Source organism: Amblyomma maculatum, chromosome 8, assembly GCF_055883805.1.
Source record: "Amblyomma maculatum isolate TAMU_Amacu chromosome 8, ASM5588380v1, whole genome shotgun sequence".
Lineage (NCBI taxonomy): Eukaryota > Metazoa > Arthropoda > Arachnida > Ixodida > Ixodidae > Amblyomma > Amblyomma maculatum.
Window position 1 is genome coordinate 88,287,202 of NC_139351.1, and position 19,991 is coordinate 88,307,192.

Sequence of the window (19,991 nt, forward strand, 5' to 3'; positions counted from 1 at the left end):
GCATGCACATAGCACCTGAGTGCACGCCTCTTCTCCACTATCTGTGCAACAACATTCGCTCACGAATGGGAGGTGCTGTCCTACTCCTTAACGAGCTCCTGGGTTCACCTCCCAAGTCAGCGCACCTCTCCAGGCCTCCCCATCTTTACCGCCCACCTCAAGTCGCCGCAAACCTTCCGGGTGTAACACCTAAACGTCTCACCCCGCTCTGTGCTCTCTAGCAGGAAGTCGCCGCTGTGCAGCATGAACTTTACGCCAACTTCCAGTTCATCTACACCGATGGATCCGTTTCCAACCAAGGAAACTGCAACAGCAGCTTGTGTTGCCCCTGCCTTGGGCTTGAAAAAGCAGTGCAGGCTTCCCACGTCCTCAACCGTCGCAGAGCTCGTCGCCATTGACCTTGCTCTCGAACTCGTGTTTGATATGCCACATCCCGTCAAGGCTGCAATCATGACCGACTCCCGTTCGGCGCTGCAGTGTCTGCTCAACCACGAAAGAGGCCACAACTTCCCGCTCGTCATCGTTGCCAAGCTCGACGAGTTGGAGCTACGCGGAGCACTAGTAATCTTCCAATGGACGCCCTCACATGTTGGCGTCCATGGAAATGAGACTGCCGAATAGCTGGCCAAACAGGCGCACCACCTCCCCGTGCCCCTCTCGACATCAGCTTCACGCTATGATGCAGCGAGGCTCATCGCTCGCTACGTTCGCCGCCACCACGCTGACAAGCGTGTGGCCGCCAACCAGCACATCAGCCTATTCGATGCGCGAGCCTTCGACTGTGGCAACTTTGCCTACTACGACTGCGCGTCGGTTGTGTGTGGACTGCCGAAAGAATGTTCCGCCTTCGTCATGCTGCCAGTGCTGTGTGCGTTCTGTGATGCCCCGCAAGAAACCCTCGGGCACTAGCTCTGCCTCTGCCCCTCCCTGCAACAGCAGCGAGCCGCCCTTCAACTGGGATACATACACCTGGGATTGCCCTCGTCGACCCTTGGTGAAGGGTAGTACCCGAACTGTGCGCCAGCTAAACTGCCGCCCTCAGGCTCCTTCTAGTATTTCTGGAGGACTTCTACCTTCGCACCCGCCTCTAAACACCGCGGGCGTGTCCTTCCGGCGTCGCCGCGCCATCTCCAACACATTACCCATCCCTCCCCCAACCCCCTACTACTTATCACTTATCTCTTCTTACCCTTCCCCTGCAGAGCCCCGTTGTGGTGGTCCCTAAATTCTACTAGGAGACAGTTATAAGACTATGCCCCCCAATTCTTCCCATTCCTTACTTTCCCCCACCCATCAAGAACCTCAAGCTCTGCCGCTGGCGAACTTGAAAGATCCATTGGGGAGACTCGTACTTTGGAACCACTATAGCGGACTTGGATTGAATTATCCCGTGCGGGACTACTTGCTTGTGGCCTCAGGAAACACTTTAGTCAGTCAGAGTGGCGGCACATCCAAGAGGTCATGGTAAGTTGCAGGCTCCATCACTGTTGGCTGGCGAGCTTGGAAGACCCATCGGGAAACTTCGCGTTGGAGGCAGTATACCGAACATAGTTTGAATTACACGAGCAAGGCATCATGGGGGCGGACTCATGAAACTGCTTAGCCAACCATAGTATCGGTAAATGCAAAAAATAATTCCAAACTACTTTTTTTCTTCGGTGGTGGGAGACGTGTGATTGCATTCACGCTAAAGTTGAGATAACGTTCACGAACGCCAAAAAAAATGTTGCAGTTAGGATAGGCGGATTACTCCTTTACGAAAATGCCATATGTGGGCTTATACAAGAATCTAGGTCTGATATATCAGGAATTGGGTAGATTTGACATATATGAAAACATCTGGCCAACATCTGTCAAATTCTTATCTGGAGTATCAGATATTTCATATCAGGCCAGAACATCCCGATCTCACTTTGTATTGCCAGACATCGCTTATCTCGTCATATGCGCACAATTCGCTATGTGCCAGATATGGCATATACGTGGCTCATATGCGATTCCTGAGATATGCTATGGCCTTTTATGCGCTGCGCATATCTCGGCATCTTTCTGCCCGATGTCGACCTTCCTGCAGATGTGATATGCAGACTGATTTGAATTACCTAATTTTCATCGTATGCCCAAACCCTACATTAAAGACCTTAAACAGCAAGGTATAGAACATGCAGTGTTCTTTAGGATGACATCGCAATGCACATGAGCTTTTTTTTCATATTATTCCTTTGTTTAAACGCTGTCACCTCAGCCATGTTCGCCACTGTGTGCGCCGGCTTATGGCACGATGAGCTCAACTGCTAACACGCTCGAGGCCTAGGCGCAATAACACCTTGCTAATTTTTACATTCATCAATGGAGGCGAAACAGTAGGCCAGCATGTACAGCCGTCCTGATTTTTAATAATATAGCGGGAGCGTCCACCAGACTGCTGGTCAGCGTTTTCTAACGGCAAGATACGTTCAACACGGCTAGAGATAGCATCGCCTTCTAAGCTTTTCCGATCACCGGAGCACACGCCCTGCCACACTATCTGTTCGCGCAAACCCGATGGACAACAGAGCACATGCGCACGAATAAGATGTGTCGATGTGATTTTCCTTTTTTTTTTCTTTTACGGCCGGCCACGCTGACGAGAAGGAGCTAAGATAAGAAAAAATAAAGAAAATACACCATCACTATAAAAGCTCCGCCTGGAATGCGAGCATTTTGATTTGAGCAGCCCCCTGTTAGGTAGGAAAATGATAAAAGACATAAGAAAGAAAGCACTGTGCTCTAGTGGCCGACACTTCATTTTTTTTTTTTTTTTTGCAAGAAGATATTGTCACAGGGCGTGTCTCCTCGCGATCAGAACAGCCAAGCAGACGACGCAAGACATAACAAAGAAAGCACTGTGCTTTAATGGCCGACATTTCTCTTCTGTTTTTTTTTTGTTTGTTTGTTTGTTTTGCAAGAAGATATTGTCATAGGGCGTGTCTCCTCGCGATCAGAACAGCCAAGCAGACGACGCTCTACTATAGTGCTCTAGACCTTCATGCTCGTACGCCAACTCTCGCCATGTTACACGTTTATCACCGTTATAAGGCGCTGACCTGCAGTTTGGTCGACGCTCGCGCATATTATTAAAAATCAGGCCGACTGTACTGTGCTACATGCTTGCGTAAGAACACATGAGACAGAATAAGTTCTGCGAAAGCGCATGATTAATGTTAGCAATCACTTGATGCAGTGGTGCAAGCAGCAAGATACTGCAAGCATGCGCAAGACTATAACGCAAGCAAGCTAGTCGAGCGAATACGTTCCACAACGTACAGCAGCACGAGCACACTCCGCCACGTAGGCACAGAATGTTTACGCCGAGTATAGTAAACCCTCAGGGAACCTACCGTCATCACGAAGATTTGCTTGCGTGTGCATGGCGAGCCTCGCTATTTCTTGTCCAAAGCACGAAACGAAATCTCGCGACAGCACAGACATGGAGCACACTGAGCAGATCAAGGCGCCAAAGGGGACGCCAGAAGACACAACTGTCCGAGCAAGCGCCACCGGGCTTGCCCGGCGTGGCGCGATACGCAGCCTCATTACGATAGGTCATAGGCGGGTGACGTGCTGCATAACGTATCAACGACGACGAAGCAAACTACCTTATCAGTACCAGCATTTTGCTCGTTCGCGCTCCTAGTCACCCTTCCCTCTCCCCCTATATTTGCGTCGTAAGCTGCGTGGTTTTCTGAGGTGGGGTACTAAAGCTCTTTCTAAATTGACAAAACGATTGCCGCTATCTACGACCATCTTTGTCAGCGAAACGCGGACGCATGCATCCTGCGAGGAGTACGCATCTGCGTCGTCGGTGCGCGCCTGTTGACGCGTAAGAAGGTATACCTTCGTGTAAATGCTGCGCTGCTTAGTTGTACACGGACAAAGGAACTGGACAAACGCTGAGGTTTTGCGCTTAACCTCAGCGTTTGTCCAGTTCCGTTGTCCGTGTACAACTAAGCAGCGCATTTATGAGAAGATGTTCCAACTAGCCCAGTCCCAAGCACTTCTTAACCTTCTTGTAGCCTTCTTATAGTGCTGTTCCTTGCCTATGGATGAAATGAGAGCTTGGAGCAACACACGTGCTGTTCTTGGCTTGTTGAAAAGTGTGGGAATTGGCTAAGGTGTAATGTCGTGCCCAATATTCCTACGATGGATTAGTCTTAAAGTAGCGTTGATTAGAACGTCTTTTTACAAAGAACAACAGCAAGAACAACAACAACAACAACAACCTGTTTGTAAAGCATTTTCAATATGAGTTGTTAGTGAACCCCAAATTTTTATAACGTAAGTTAACTGGGAAAAAGCAGCCTATATTGCTTTCTTGTTCGTGTATCAAAATGTTGCCGAGCTCTAGCCAGAATATAACATGCATAAGAAAGTTTGCTAGGCAATTTTTCAATGTGCGGTTTTCAGTTTACTGCACCTTCTAAGGTTACACCCAAGTATAGTTATTAGCTTTAAATTATCCAGTGTTATTTGCTATCAATATTGTGGAACAGCTATCCTGGAACCTTTTTGGGAGATTTAAATTGAGCACATTTAGTCCTGGCTGTATTCAAAGTTAGTCTATTTATTTCAAACCATTTCTTGACTCCAAGAAATTCTGAGTTCAGAGACATAGCTGCCGATATGTAGGCAACTCCGCGTTAACCTTATTTAGGCACGCGGTCGCGAGGGGCTCCAGGGAAACGAACAGGCCGATCAGGCCGCCCGCGCACTTTCTCCCCGGGCTCTCTCCTTGTCCTTGAAACCCTATTCCAAAACCAAACTTTTGGTCCTTACATTCACAGACATTACCGATTACTGAAAGGATGAGCACAGGCGCTACCCGGGCCTTTGTAAGGAACTGGATCGCGCTGACGAGCGCCTCCTCAGTGGCACCTTCCACGTGGTCTGGGCGTGTCAATCAGACCCACCTATTCCGCTCAACCCAAACTAAACCCGAGAGGAGGAGGCCCTGTCAAGAGGGTGTCAAGACATCGACACCCAGGAGGTTTTGGTTCAACGGACGCGGACGACGCTGCTTGCCAACAGGGCGCCGGAATAGGGGCTCCACCTAGTATTGTGAGAGGAGGAACCAAAAGGGTCCTACCCCAGTCACCTCTTGGTAACCATCTAATTACAATAAGTGTTTTAACCACCCCCAACGGAATCACCAGGCAACTCTAATGAGGTATCTCCGGCGTAAATAATGGCACCGGTATTGTTTATCGAGGTAGATGAGCTGTTTATGTAAAGCATAAAAATTATGCGCCCGAGTACTGAGCATTGAGGAGCACCTACAGAAATCGAAGGCGAACTTGACGCGTGTTCGTCAATAATAACTCGCAACCTTTGCCCCAGTCAAAGCTTCTATAAATATGGACAGATGTGCCCGTATTTATTTATTTATTTATTTATTTATTTATTTATTTATTTATTTATTTATTTATTTATTTATTTATTTATTTATTTATTTATTTATTTATTTATTTATTCATTCATTTATTTACTTAAAATACTTTACAGGCCCAAATTCGGAGCATTGATTAGCGAGAGTAACAGCAATATACTAATGCAAACTGTAATTGAATATAAAAATTAGACATCAACAAAACGTAGACAAAGTAAAATGAAATAACAGCTCAAAAACAACCTAAATATAGAGTTCATAACATCAAAACTTCAAATGTTAAAATACAGCGCAGGAATGGCAAAGTAAGCATCAAGCGCAACATAAGTATGCTATCAAATACAGAGGAGAAATGTAATTGAAAAAGACAACCTGCACAAGAAAAGAAAATCAGCGTTACAATTCAACGGAATCAACCCTGAGCCATAATTAAGTTTCATAAATGATATTAATGTGAGCAGCGGTGGACAGCTTTTCTCGAAATGCATCGCGGTTAGCTATGGAAACGATAATGACATGGAGATCATATGACCGGAGACAACGCAGATGAATTTATTGTACGAGTGTAGTACCAGTGATTTGCGTAAAGCTGAATTGATTACCTAGCCATCGTGATGTTCGTGAAGGAGCACTCAATGGAAAGGGTCACGGGCCGGTGCTGTACACACATCTAGGTATTAAGCAAAGAAGAAATACTGAACGCCGAAGAACTGATGATTCAACGCAAATAGTACATATCTATCTAGGTTCTTGCATTAAATATTGAATAAATACTGCTTGCATAAAAAACTACTGCCCCTAATCACGTTCTGACATGGCACGGTAGTTAAGGGTGGACATGCACGAGGAACATGCACCCCGTTCGCTCCTTTAATGGCCCTTGGTGGTGAAGAGGCGCCCTGGAGCAGGCAGAGTGCAGTCGCTCTCACAACGGACGTTGTCAATGGCCGTTCCATGGAGGCTCACGAGTTCCTGTTCTTCCCAAATCCTGTTCCGGAGAGGGAAACAGACAGCAAGCTTTCAAGTGGGGCACTTGGAGAAGCATATTACCACGGCTAAAAAGCAAACGCTTGCGCCTCCTACGACTCACGGGCTCAATATGCTGCTTAGACACACGGATATTGAATCATACTGATTTGTATTCGATTGGATTTGGTGGTGTACTCCCCAGAGCACTACCAACCCATTTCACACACAAATTGGTGCCTATGTGATTCCGAGTCTTCAGACTATATCAAACTTGAAGATATATCGAACTTAAATCATCATCATCATCAGCCTGACTATACCCACTGCGGGACGAAGGCCTCACCCATATCTCTCCAATTGACCCGGTACTGTGCTAGCTGCATCCACTTGACCCCTGCAAACTTCTTAACCTCATCCGCCCACCTAACTTTTTGCCGCCCCCTGCTATACTTTCCTTCCCTTGGAATCCAGTTTGTTACCCTAAGCGACCATCGGTTATCCTCTCTTCGCACTACATGTCCTGCCCATGCCCATTTCTTCTTTTTGATTTCCACTAGAATGTCAGTAACTTAAGTTATTTCTCTGACCCACTCTGCACGCCTCCTATCTCTTAATGTTACCCCTACCATATTTCGTTCCATAGCCCTCTGCGTTGTCATCAACTTAAGTAGAACTCTTCTGGTTAGCCTCCACGTTTCAGCCCCATAGGTGAGTACAGGTAGGATGCAACTGCTGTATACTTTCCTCTGGAGCGATACCGGTAAGTAGCTAGTCATAATATGCGAGTGCTTGCCAAATGCGCTCCATCCCAATGTTATTCTTCTCGTTATTTCCTTTTCATGGTCCGCATATACGGTTACTACCTGTCCTAAGCAGACATATTCGCCTACTACTTCCAGTCGAACTTAAATATCGCACAATAATTGGATATATCGATAATTCTACATATAAAGCATGCCAAGAGACGTGCTCCTCTTCAATACTGAAGCGTCAGTACGGTGTACCCAAGCTAGCAGCGCGCTTCCTACAGTGATGTACTGCATGTCGGCGTACTGGCAACCGACTGCTCGCCTCGGGCGTGTCAACACGCGCGACACGCATACGCGCACCCTAAGCGCACCCAAGCGCCGAGCGTCACCTCGCGCCAGGCGCTAAAAAGAGGAGCGTACCCCCCCCCCCCCCCCCCCCCGTGTCGCACCGTGGAGGCAAGCTTGTGCTCTAAATAATAATAATAATAATAATAATAATAATAATAATAATAATAATAATAATAATAATAATAATAATAATAATAATAATAATAATAATAATATAGCAATGCTTTTATTTTCCATCACAACGATGAGGGAGGCAAAGAGAAAAAACGGATTCTATCTTGACAGGCTCGTACCTCCCTGCCGAAAGACATAATATACAGAAAAAGAAAGGCAGACAGTATAACAGCATATCAGAACAGCTTAAAAAGTAAATAAAAGCGAAAAAAGAGGAAAATATCCAGCAGTACCACAAAAGGAATATAGCAAGTGTGAACCAGAATTCAGTTTTACCACAACTGCAACACTCTGTAACGCATAAAAATTAAACATAAAGGCAAAAAAGTTACACCCGGCGGCACAAAATTTCGCAACTCTTTTTTTGTTTGGGCGTGGTGCAGTGGTAAGACGCCCGACTACTGTGCCGGAGTTCCCGGGATCGAATCCCGGCCTCGGCGGCTGCGTTTCGATGGAGGCGAAACGAAGTGGCGTCCGTGTGCTGTGCGATGTCAGTGCACGTTAAAGATCCCCAGGTGGTCAAAATTACTCCGTAGCCCTCCACTACGACCCCCCTTTCTCTCTATCCACTTTCACTCCCACCTTCATCCCTTCCCTTACGGCGCGGTTCAGGTGTCCACAGAGCAAGTGTGACAGATACTGCGCCTTTCCCTTCCTATGAACCAACCAACCAGTTTTTTGTTTAGCACGGTCAACGATCATGTTGTGGCTTTGACAGAGGTTGAGAAAGTGTGGTAAACTATAAGCATCTGTTTATCATAACCTGTTATATATGAATGAATGTGCCATATATAGTTGCTCCTTATTTTGTACGATGTGTTTTGTTTTTTTTGCATAATGAAGGAAATTGTGCAATGAATGGAGAATTATTTTTATTTTAGGTTTTGTATTCAGAAAGGAGGTGGTATACGCATACAAATTGGCATTATGTCCCCTATCTCAAAAAGTGGTTTTGATGAGTGGCCATTAGCTACATTATATACTATTCCAAGCATTCTTTTTTGTTGAAAAAAAAGTAATTTTCAGAGATTTGTGAGCAATGCATTCCCCGTATACCAAGCGACAGTAATTCAGATGTGAGCAGAACAATGATTTATAGAGAAGCATTTTGACATTTACAAGGAGAATGTTCTTGTGAGCGTAAACTGATCCTATGACACGGGATAGTTCAGATGCCATGTATCATATGTGCTTGTGCCATGTCATATTCTCATTGAAAAACGAACCTAGTATTTTAAAGGAGCTAGCGATGTATATTTTAAAATTATAAAGAATAATACCATCATTATTGTGGATTGTTTTTAGGGCGGAAAGTAATGTTTTTAGTTTTTGAGGTATTAATCTTGAGAGCGTTAAACCTTGTCCACTTTTCAAGCTGCGTAAGCGTTGTGTTTGGTTTGGTTTGTGGGGTTTAACGTCCCAGAGCGACTCAGGCTATGAGAGACGCCGTAGTGGAGGACTCCGGAAATTTAGACCACCTGGGGTTCTTTAACGTACACTGTGTTTCCTTTTGCGATTATAGTTGAGTCGCATGAGCCGGAAAAAGCAAGATGGTGCCATCTGCATATATTACAATTTTTTTTCTTTGTCTATTAGTGTTATGTCATTAACGTATATATTAAAAAGGAATGGGCCCAAAATGCTGCCTTGCGGCCCACCAGATAAGATAGCTTTAACATCTGATCTGTCACCGTTTAATTCTACATACTGCTGCTGATGTTTAAGATAACTGCTCAAAAGTAACAGGGATTTTCCTCGGAAACCATATACATGAAGCTTTTTTAGTAGTAACATGTGGTTAATATGATCAAGGTTTGAAAAATCTACACATACTCCTAAAGCTATATATTTGTTCTCAATCGAGTTTAGAATGAATTCTTCTTGTTCTAAAAAGCATGTTGCGTAGACTGATGTTTTCCTAAATCCGAACTGTGAAGATGTTATTATGTTATGCTTATTACCAATCTTATTCATCCCGGACAAAATTATTTTTTCAGACCCTTTCGAGAAAACAGGCAATATTTACAGTGGCCGATAGTTTGCTAACTCATTCTTGTCTCCCTTTTTGTAAACAACTGTAACCTTTTCAGTCTGCATCTTCTTTGGAAACACTCCATTCTCTAGACAAAGGTTAAATATATGTGTAATATAGGGTGCAATTATCTCAATGGCATGTGTCACAAGTTTAATCTTAATACCGTCAGCATCGCTACTTCCGCTGTTATTTAATGCCAAAAATACTGACACTACTTCACAGGATTTAAGAAACAGGTCTGATCTACGATGCAGTTTATGTAATCCAAAGCCTTTATGCATCATAACCATTTCTTTTCATTTCAACAAAACACTCATTAAATGCATCTGACAACTTCTTGCTAGAGTATTCTTCATTTTGGCGAACAAGTTTTATAACTTGGGTTGGGTTGGAGAAGCATTTTACATGTTGCAATTAGAGAGGCAACACTTGATATTGTTAAATACATTGGGCGGGTGTACGGGTTCAACATGCAGTATTACCAGCGAAACCGCGCCAAAATACGCTAGAAAAGGTTAAGAAAGAAGAATATTGCAGGCGCAGCCACCATCGCACCTCTCAGAGGCTCAAAGTTAGGTGGGCGGATGAGGTTAAGTTCGCAGGCGTCAAGTGGATGCAGCTAACACAGGACCGGGTTAATTGGCGGAATATGGGAGATGCCTTCAATCTGCTGTGGGTATAGTATGGCTAATGATGAAGTAACTCAAATAAACACGCCAGCTTCGGCAAATAGCAACCACTTGTGTCTCAAAAAGATGTGTGGCACTTTGGACCTCTACGGTGTGATGAGGCGAAAGCCCTTGTTTGAAACGCCACTGATTCCTGCTTTACTGCGTCTGCTTCTACGTTCTGTGTGGTGCGGCGTTCGAGGAAGAGCCAAATGACAGGCGCAGTACGGAGGATCGGATGCCTCGTAGAATCAGCTTCATTTATGCGTGAATCACTTGATGTATTCGGTCATGACGACGTGACGTCATGACACTATGTGGCGTCATGATGACGTCACATCCGGTCATGGCCGATAGCGTCGTCAGGTGATGACGTCATAATCTCGCGGTATCCCGCAAAATCTCGCGAAGTGACACTTCTCGCGGACGAACAGTGATGATCGATGCCCAATACGGCTTTCGCCTTAGTACTCACTGGAGAAAAACAGAACGGTAATTTTTGTTTGCTTTTGTATAACGCCTCGCGCGCCTGCATCTGAAGGCTGTCGACTTAAAAAGTTAAATTGGTTCACAGGAAGGGAAAGGCGCAGTAACTGTCACACTTGCTCTGTGGACACCCGAACCACGCCGTAAGGGAAGGGAGGGAGGTGGGAATGAAAGTGGAAAGAGAGAAAGAGGAGCCGTAGTGGAGGGCTACGGAGTAATTTCGACCACCTGGGGATCTTTAACGTGCGCTGACATCGCACAGCACACGACGCCACTTCGTTTCGCCTCCATCGAAACGCAGCCGCCGAGGCCGGGATTCGATCCCGGGAACTCGAATCCCGGCCTCGGCGGCTGCGTTTCGATGGAGTCGACTTGGCCCACAATCTAATTCTGCGACCACTGAGCAGCGTCAATGGGTGTGCCTCATTTCTAATTCACCCTCCCGGGCATCGCCGGTTGGTTGTGACGTCAGCGCACCAGTTGGTCAATTTCACAGTGACACTTTACTATGCATGCCAAGCACAGCAAATAACTACCGTGCGCTCAGTCAGGTTGTAAACGGTGGAAATGCCCATATAGGTCGTTCCATCACACTACAGTGACTCAGTGTTTCTGAATTCACCGCCTCCGCTTCTTAATCTGTGTCGATTATATGTCACTGAGGTATCGGCGCCTGTCTCACAAGACTGCAGTACTGACAGGTATGAGTAACAGTGCGTTAATAAGCCAGTAGCGTTATAAGAAGTCTGGAGCAGCTGCTAGCATGCGCCACCGCCAAGCCCAGTGGTAACATTATCAGCTTGACTAAACCCACTGCACGCAAAAGTTTCGCATATGCCACCGATCACGTGGATGCTAGCTGCATCCACGTAATCCCAGCAAACATCCAAATTTTACCCTCCCACCTAACTTTATACCACACCCTGCAACGCTTGCCTTCACTTGGAATCCAGTCTGTTACCTCTAGCAACTATTGATCTTACCTTCGTATTACATTGCATGCCCATCTCTCTTGATTGATATCGACTATCATATCGGGGACTCGCGTTTCTTCTCTGACACGCCCTCCACGCTGTCGCTTTCTTAACATTACGCCAATCATTCTCCGTTCCATAGCTCTCTGCTAACCCTAACAAATTTAAATCTTTCAGTCTGCCCCATGGGTGGGTACCGGTAAGAAAAAGATCTTTTATACATTCCTCTTGAGGGATGCCGTTAAACTGTCACTCATAGCCTGGGAGTGCATACCCAAATGCTCTTCACTCTAATCTTATCATTTTAGTTATTCCCCTTTGTGGTTCAGATCTCCGATAACTACCTGTCCGAAGTGGACGTATTTCCTTACCACTGTCCAACAGGACTTTTTTTTTTAGCTAAGCAGGTGAGTTGGTGATACATTTTCCAAAATACAGCGCGAACAACCAGTAACGAAAGGAACACAGAAACAAGCGCTTCCTTGTGTTTCTTTTGTGTTTCTTCATTTCGTCCCCGTTTGTTCGTGCTGTATTTTGGAAAACTTACCACTGTATTCCATTAGCTTGTAGACTACAGCGCTCCAATAACTTATCCGACACGTAATGAATTGGGTTCTGTGCCACACGATTTAGGTTTGGGCTCATTTCCTGCACAACTTTAAGAACGGTTAGCCGACGGCATCTCTGCGCCTCCTATAGTTAGCTTACACAATCTGCGTCTTCAAAGAGCTAAGGAATTGGGTTTCCAAACATTTATTGCCGTTTTTGTCGAATTTAATCAACAAAATTTCAATCCCACCATGTGGGAGTATTAAGCCAATATATACACATTCATCTACGCATTGCGCCGTAGCAGAGTAAAGTAGTGTTAAAGCGCACAAATGTAGAGATTCTCAAATGAAGCCCTCGCTACCACGCTTTATTTTTCTCCTCAGAAAAAAAAAAGTACAGCCGCTAGTTACTTTTCTTACTCCATATGATTAAGAAGGAAGTGTACTAGACTAGTATCCCATATTCGTCGTAACGACACGTAGGCTTCCAGAACAGTGGGCGTATTACACAGCAAACTGCTTTCATCAGCGTCGTCCATACCTGGAATGCTCATTCCGGAGAGGGCCAGAAAGACGACGACTACGGCCAACACGAACAGGAAGAGTAAGAGCATGATCAGCGACCGCTCGGGGACCATTCCGTCCTCGTCCCTGTCGCAATGCCGAGCACACAGTGACATTGTAAGCTTTCGCACTAAACGCAGAGATTACACTAATTAAAGAGAATGACGTCATCTTCCTCCTCACATCATGTCCTTTTGAACTTGGCGCGAAGGAGACAATATAGAGATTTAGCTTACCCTGATCCGCGATCCGCCACTGTGACCCTCTACCGAGCGTGGGCGAGGGGCGCACAAGCTGGTTAGTCCCGACGCGGCAGGTCTATGTGCCGACATCAAGTGTGCGGCGCCATCTATCGGCGTCAAGGAGATCTGGACATGCTCAGTGTAACGCTCGGTGGCGGATCACGGTAGTGGATCGCGGATCACGGTGTGCTAAATCTCTCTAATATGCTTAGAACTGTGGGATCCTTAGATTCGAGCAACTTTATGCAACAATGTAGGTATCGTTCAGGTGCAAGAGAAGCAGAAAGGTTGGCCTAAAAATTAATATTCAGAATACTAAGGCAATGTTCAGCAGACTCGGGAAATAATAGCGGTTTACAATAGATAGTGAAGCACTGGAAGTAGTAGACGACTATGTCTACTTAGGACAGGTAGTAACCGCCGATCCGGACCATGAAAGGGAAATACCGAGGAGAATAAGATTGGGATGGGGCGCATTTGGTAAGTACTCGCAGATTATGGCTAGCAGCTTAGTCGAGTAACTATATATAACAGTTGCATCTAACTAGCATTCAAATATGGGCTGAAACGTGGAGGCTAACTAAAAAAAAAGGGATCTACTTAACTTGAGGGCAACGCAGAGGGCTATGCAACGAAAAATGGTAGGGGTAACGTTAAGAGATAGGAAGCGTGCAGAGTGGATCAGAGAAATAACTCGAGTTAGTGACATTCTATATTGGAGACCGAGAAGAGGAATCGGGCATGGGAAAGGAGTGTAGAGCGAAGACAGGATATGTGATGGTCACTTATGGTTAGGAATCCGAATCCAAGAGCAGAAAACCGTAGCAATGGGTGGCATAAAGATAGGTCAGATGAGGTTAAGAAGTTTACAGGGGTCAAGTGAAGGCAGCTAGCAAAGTATTGGGTTAATTGGATGAATATGGGAGACGCCTTCACCACGCAGTGGGTATAGTCCGGCTGGTGATGATAATGATTAAAATGCACAACGCGCTGGGAACAGGCACAGTAAGATACCATCCAGAGTAAGTGTAAATATGAAAACAGGTTAAGAGTTTCGCGCGAAATTAAGTAAAGGCTCCTTCGCAATCAGCCAGGCACCTCCAAAATGGTAATCAAATAGAGGTAAAGAAGGAACTGAAATTGAAGAAAGATGCAAAAATAAATGAGGAAAGTACGAGCACTCGGTCTGGCAATCAGTGAACGACTATCCGGAATGAGTTATGCAAAAACCAATACCACGAAGGCCATGTCACAACTATCAGTAACTGCTCTATACAGAAGTTAATAACCGAAGGTAGAAACGGGGCACACTGGCCGGATGACAATAAAAAATATATACTCCATTCTGTTAGATTGAAGACAAACAAAATCTAAATTAACAGGCATATGGAGCAACCAACATTTCGACGCGTCACCGAATACAATACAAAGAGAACAATAAAGAAAGTGTAACGAGTGCTGCACTGGTGATGAATATCGCCTTTCCTAATTTATTGCCTATTGGCTTTTTTTTCTCTCTTTGCATTGCATTCAATCAAAAAATAAAAGCGGCAAGCCTGCACATCAGGTTTAAAAATACAAAACGATAATCTCTAGTGTGCTCGTACTGAAATGTACTAAATATCAAGGCATATTATTTACAGCATTACAGAAAGTGGAAGAAAAAGCACACAAAGTGTTGGCTTGAAAGCTGAGAGAAATAAGCGTTACACCAAGATGTCCGCTATTGTTGTTGTTGTATTGGGTTTAATGGCGCATAAGCAGCTAAGGCTATCATGCGCCAAACACGAGATGTCCGATATTGTAGTCAAAGCCCCGGCTTCTTCATCATTCCATTCGATATCGTTGCGCAAAAATTAACGCTGGTGGACGTACATCCAGTTTTGCTAAGTCCCAATGAGTGACAAGAGTCCCCAAATCTGTTAAAGTTCGATTTAGAAATTGCGTCTGGCACTGGGACAAATAATATTAGCCCGTAAAGAACGCAAGCTTCACTTACTACAAAATAGAGTGGGGTGACGCACACAAATGCCTCCGAGCGCGCAAAAGTGCCACTCCAGTGTTTTGACTAAGTTCAGTGGCAGTTGCACTGAAAGTATAATAGTGACAAAGGAAGAGCACACTGACTGACTACGGATCGCACCAAGTCAAACAAACGAAGTCAAAGCCAAGTCGTCAAAGTCCTACACGTGGCTTCGCAGGGGTAAACAAGCGTCGCATGCAGGCGGAAACTTTAAAGATGCGCAAAAGCGTCAAAAAGGAAGAGGACAAGTCCTATACTATCAGCAGTACGTCGACCAATCACTGATAACTGCTAAACCTACTGATCAGAGAAAAAGCAGAGGGACAGAGGAAAAAATAGGTAAGTAAAGTGTAGCGCTCACTGACCGGTTTCTCGCTGGCGACAGTGGCGAAGATCGGACGCTGGAGGTCCCCCATCGCTGCGTGCACTGGATGGGCATCCTAGGACTAGCCACGCGCATCGGGCCGGAGGGCACGCGCGGCAGGTATCCGCGGCCCATTGGCGAGCGCATCATGGAATGCGGATGAGGCCGCACGCCCGAGGACATCATGCCCACAGGGGCCATCAGCCGTGGTGCGGACATCGGTGTCATGGCGCCCGAAACGGGCCCGCTAGGCTGCAAGCCCAATAGAGTGGACAAACTGTTGGCAGTCTTGATAGTAGTACGGCAAATTCGTGTTAAGAAGGGCTGATCCCAGCAATGAACGGGAAGACACAGCAGCTGTATCCTTGCACGCCAAAAGTTCAACCATACAATTATGATGGAGAGCCGTGTGTTCCCGTCATCTAAAGCACACTGTATACTCGTATCTAAACCGTTAGCGTTAAACCCCCTTCTCCAGAAAATCATGAAGCGAAAAGCACGGGTATGGTTCTGGCAGCTAGTTGGCCGGTGACATGGCTTTGCGCTCATTGGTCGTCGGGCTTTGTGACATCACGAGACCGCGTCCCTATGCGACGTAGTCACGTCCGTACGGCCAGGGAATTTATACCTACTCATATTGTATTTTATGTAACGTGGTATCTTGCAACTGCATCCTAATGGGTACGTGTGAGATAATAGAGACACCATGTAATCAAACGAAGGTCTGGGATGTCGCCCAACGGGAAAACTTTGCGCTGTCACATCCGTACCCTGAAAGGGTGTAGTGTAGTGTCCTTCCAATCTTTAACCATGCTACACACGTGACGTCGTATTTCACGTGAGCACTGTGGGATGTTTGAAAAGGGGTGACACTGTCACGTCATGATAGTCTCGACCAGTTATGATTTTCGCGACACGACGCCGGACACCGACGGGATAACGCTGGATATTGCTTGAGCAAAAGCATAAATCTAAAGCTTGATAACGAACAGAGGCCAAAGAGAAGCCTCTGTCCGTTAGCAACCGTGTGGTAGCTTTGGCTAGCGAACTCGTGTTTTCCCTCAACGCGCCCTATTCTTTGCTTTCGTAGTATGATTGAAAAGAAAAAAACGGAAATTAAAAAGCCGATAGGTCGAAATAGCTATACACGAAAAGTTACCTTTTAGGACAAAGATTTATATTGTATATAAAGAGCGAGTGTGTCTGGAAAAATAAAAGAGTGGTCAACTGTAACTGTACATAAATAACTGTATGTCTAAGATTATTTACCTCAATATATTCCGAAATAAAAACTCAACCGCAAAAAATTCGTTTAACGGGTATCTCACCCTTCCAATTTGTTTCTTTTTTAATGCACAGACATTAGCAAGCTAAACGACACTCACCCTTTGTCTTGGACGCTGAAACCGCTCAATCAATAACTCCGAACGCTCACTGCTCTCTGAAGACTCCGTCTTTCGGGTGACCTCGTAAAGGACGCGTTCTCTAGAACACGGCACATTGTCGTCCATTTGTCGCTGCTTCTGCTTGGCGATATCGCGCATCTGCTGCGTCATCTGTGCCGTCATGAGCGGCCGTTTGCTCACGTGCAGATCGGACTGCTGGCGACGTTGCGGCGTCCTCAGCTCCTCGTGCGACCGCATGGAAGCCCGCCTGCTCAGCTGCCGCCGCGGCATATCGTATCCACTCGAACGGGCGCCGACCAGCGCCGAAGAGCCACCGTCCCCCACCGAAGGCTGACCGTCCTCTGTCAGGTTGACAACGATAGTGGTAGGCGGCAGCACGATGGGCCTCCGAGTCTCCTCGTGTGGAACTGGTCCCGCCGGTGGTACGTCCTGGTATTCACAGAAGGAGGCCTCTTGGCGAAGAGCCATGTTACCGCCATCATCGAAACACATCACCTGCTCTTGACTCATGCTCGGGCGCGCTATATGATCGCGCCTAGAGCGTCGCCTGTCGTTGTGTTCGTCAAAGGCCGGGGAACGCGATGGTCGAGAAGGCGGAACGTCCACATAGAGCGCCTGACCGCCACGCGGTGCGCCCGCTGCTCCCTCGTTGATGTTCGTACCCGACCTCCTTTCGTACCTCTGTACCTCGACGTAGTTCCGGCCTCCCTGTTCGTCCTCGTAGGAGTCATTGAAGAATCGCTCGGCGTACACGGGGCCCGTTTCAGCCATGGCCTTAAGCATCGTGTCTGACGGCGGTGGTGCCCTGTAGGGGCCCATGGGCTTCTTGACGACGACCTTTTCGATCGATTTCGCCTTAGGTTCCTCGATCTTCTCGGAAGGCTCGCTCTTTTCGGACTTCTCGACTTTCTCCTTGGAAGCATCCCCTTTTTTCTCTGCCTTGGGCGAATCCTTGGCGGAACCTTTGCCCGGGCTCTTGGGGCTCTTTTCTTTGCCCTTCTTGTCATCCTTGCCACCTTTCTTATCGTCCTTACCACCTTTCTTATCATTCTTGCCGGCTTTCTTGTCCTTTCCGCCTTTCTTATCATCATCTTCCTCCTCCTCGGGCATGGTCGCGATTCACAAGAGCCTGGAAAAGAAAAGCACTTGTAAAGTGCGCAGGGAGAAGTTGTAGATCTTAAACTGACTAAGCATGTGTAAAGTGCGCAAGGAAAAGGTTGACCGTTCACTGGCTAGAAAAGTGTCGCTTTGCCATTATCAACTTAGCAGGGCTACCGTGTCACAGATATGTGCCTGCAGGCAAACTGCTGGTCTGGTCGCAAGTGGCAACTGGTAATAGAAAAAAAGGTTAGGTTCTCTTGTATATTGGGCCAAAACACAAAAAGACTGCTGAGAGTAGTTGCTGATCTTTCCCCTTTGTTGTAATGGATTCTTTTCCGCAATTTAGACTGGCTGAATAAAGGTAAAATTATTGTCATGGTGACTGAGCCACTGAGTTCTGACTGGAAACATTTGGAACAGAATCTTATTACCACAGCCAAAGGTAGTGACGTATTCCATTTGCGGTAAGTGTAATAAAACGTTTTGCCTTTGATGAGAGTGGGTGAGGTTAAGTGCATCATTCGTTTAGCTCAACAAGATACACGTAATGGTAGAAGATGATGCAAAGTGCACGCCAAGACGATGCAAACGTAACATCAGCATCATTGGCAGTAAACATTATCGACGTCAACAATTCTGCCTGCATGCGGAACTGATGTTGGATGAGACCATTAAAACCAGTCCAATTCATTCAGGCATTCTATCAGTCGAATAAATCAAATCATGTCTGGACGTACATTACTGACATATCTGTAGAAACTTATCGCATATCTTTATCGTCCACAACGTAGACAATTTTAGTAAGGTACGCCACGTACCTTTCTAAACTTTAGGTTAACGACATATTTAAAATACAAAACTAAAACCATATAAATTAACTTGTAACTTGTGTTAACCTGATCCACGACCCATGTGAGTAGACAAAGGTTGAAATCAGTAAAAGGGCAGGTAAATATGCCAAAGACTTTTCACTGCTGCTTTCAACTCACTTCGTCATCGCTCCTCTATCAGATCCGCGAAGGAATGTGGACCTACACGCACTTCGCTACCTGCAACACCAATCGCCGCTCTGACCGGGCCTAGGCGGAAGCGCCACGCACCAATCCGATTGCCTCTGATAATTCCCTGCAATGACCACTCGACGCGGCCGTGCAGGCAGTGGCGGAATTATCCGGCTGCTTACCTTGTGACGCCGGACCCTCGAAGCTCGGAACTGCTGGTGCGCCGGGCGACGAGAGCCGAGAGGGCCGCGCTGACGGTCGCCGAGCGGCTCTGCTGGTGTCCTGCGCGCCGCCGGCTATCAGTCCTACAAACCGGCGCGACCGGGCTCCTGGGATGATGATGATCATCATTGACTTGGCTAGGACCTTTCTGGTCCACCTGGTAAAAAAGGGAAGCCTCAGTACCAATCCAATCCAATCCAATCGCTCTATCTTCTTCTTCTTCTTCTCCCTGCGTGGTGCTATCTCGTTCTCTTCCTCTTCATTGCTTTGCTTGTTCATGTCATTCTTGACTTGCTGCATCCTCTGTTAACTGTGTTATAATCCGCGCTACACATGGATATAACATGTAGCAAGAGTACACGAGGGTTGCTCAAAGGTGTGATCTCATGCATAGGCAAGGAATAGCTCTCTTACTAAAGAAGCCTTTATGCACTCTTCTTATTGTGCTACTTGTAACCGTCTTCGTGGCAGTAGCAATGACGTAACTTGCGTGCACATCACTGCACCCTCGTCAACCACCGGCGCCTGCAGCACCGTCGTCTGCGTGTTGCCAAACCAAAAATAAAAAACCAACAACAGGAAGCCCGATATCCCAATAAATACCGCAAGATTCAAAATTTGCATCAAATTGAACATATTTAAACATTTTAGTTTTTTATTTCGTTTGTAAACATTATAAACAATAATAT

At 46.2% G+C, this 19,991-nt stretch overlaps 2 protein-coding genes across 3 annotated transcripts in view; both read right to left on the reverse strand.

Annotated features, from left to right (window-relative positions):
* Nucleotides 1–3,576, reverse strand: part of LOC146181711 (uncharacterized) — a 222,109-nt gene extending 218,533 nt beyond the window's left edge. Inside the window, exon 1 of the mRNA XM_084575835.1 lies at nt 3,381–3,576. Within this exon, the coding sequence (XP_084431961.1) occupies nt 3,381–3,576 (196 nt within the window). The remainder of the gene's footprint in view (nt 1–3,380) is intronic.
* Nucleotides 3,577–5,639: 2,063 nt separating this feature from the next.
* On the reverse strand, nt 5,640–19,377 carry LOC146181712 (uncharacterized). 2 transcript variants are annotated; one of them, XM_084575537.1, is made up of 5 exons: nt 19,263–19,377; nt 16,958–18,107; nt 15,574–15,824; nt 12,921–13,030; nt 5,640–6,413 (listed from the first exon to the last, which is right to left on the reverse strand). In XM_084575537.1, exons 2-5 carry the CDS (start codon nt 18,086–18,088, stop codon nt 6,388–6,390), a joined length of 1,518 nt encoding a protein of 505 aa, XP_084431663.1. In that variant the 5' UTR covers nt 18,089–18,107; nt 19,263–19,377; the 3' UTR covers nt 5,640–6,387. The 2 variants fall into 2 exon arrangements, with proteins under 2 accessions (XP_084431663.1, XP_084431664.1); XM_084575538.1 differs by lacking the exon at nt 12,921–13,030.
* Between the last annotated feature and the right edge of the window lie 614 nt (nt 19,378–19,991).

Bases quoted from the DNA above. Each gene is read 5' to 3' on its own strand.
- LOC146181712 (XM_084575537.1), bottom strand. From the start codon at position 18,088: ATGCCCGAGGAGGAGGAAGATGATGATAAGAAAGGCGGAAAGGACAAG. The intron at 15,825-16,957 runs GTGAGTGTCGTT...TTGGGCTTGCAG, and splicing joins TTCAGCGTCCAAGACAAAGG to CCTAGCGGGCCCGTTTCGGG. The intron at 13,031-15,573 runs GTCAGTGAGCGC...GCATTGCGACAG, and splicing joins CTGTCGCCAGCGAGAAACCG to GGACGAGGACGGAATGGTCC.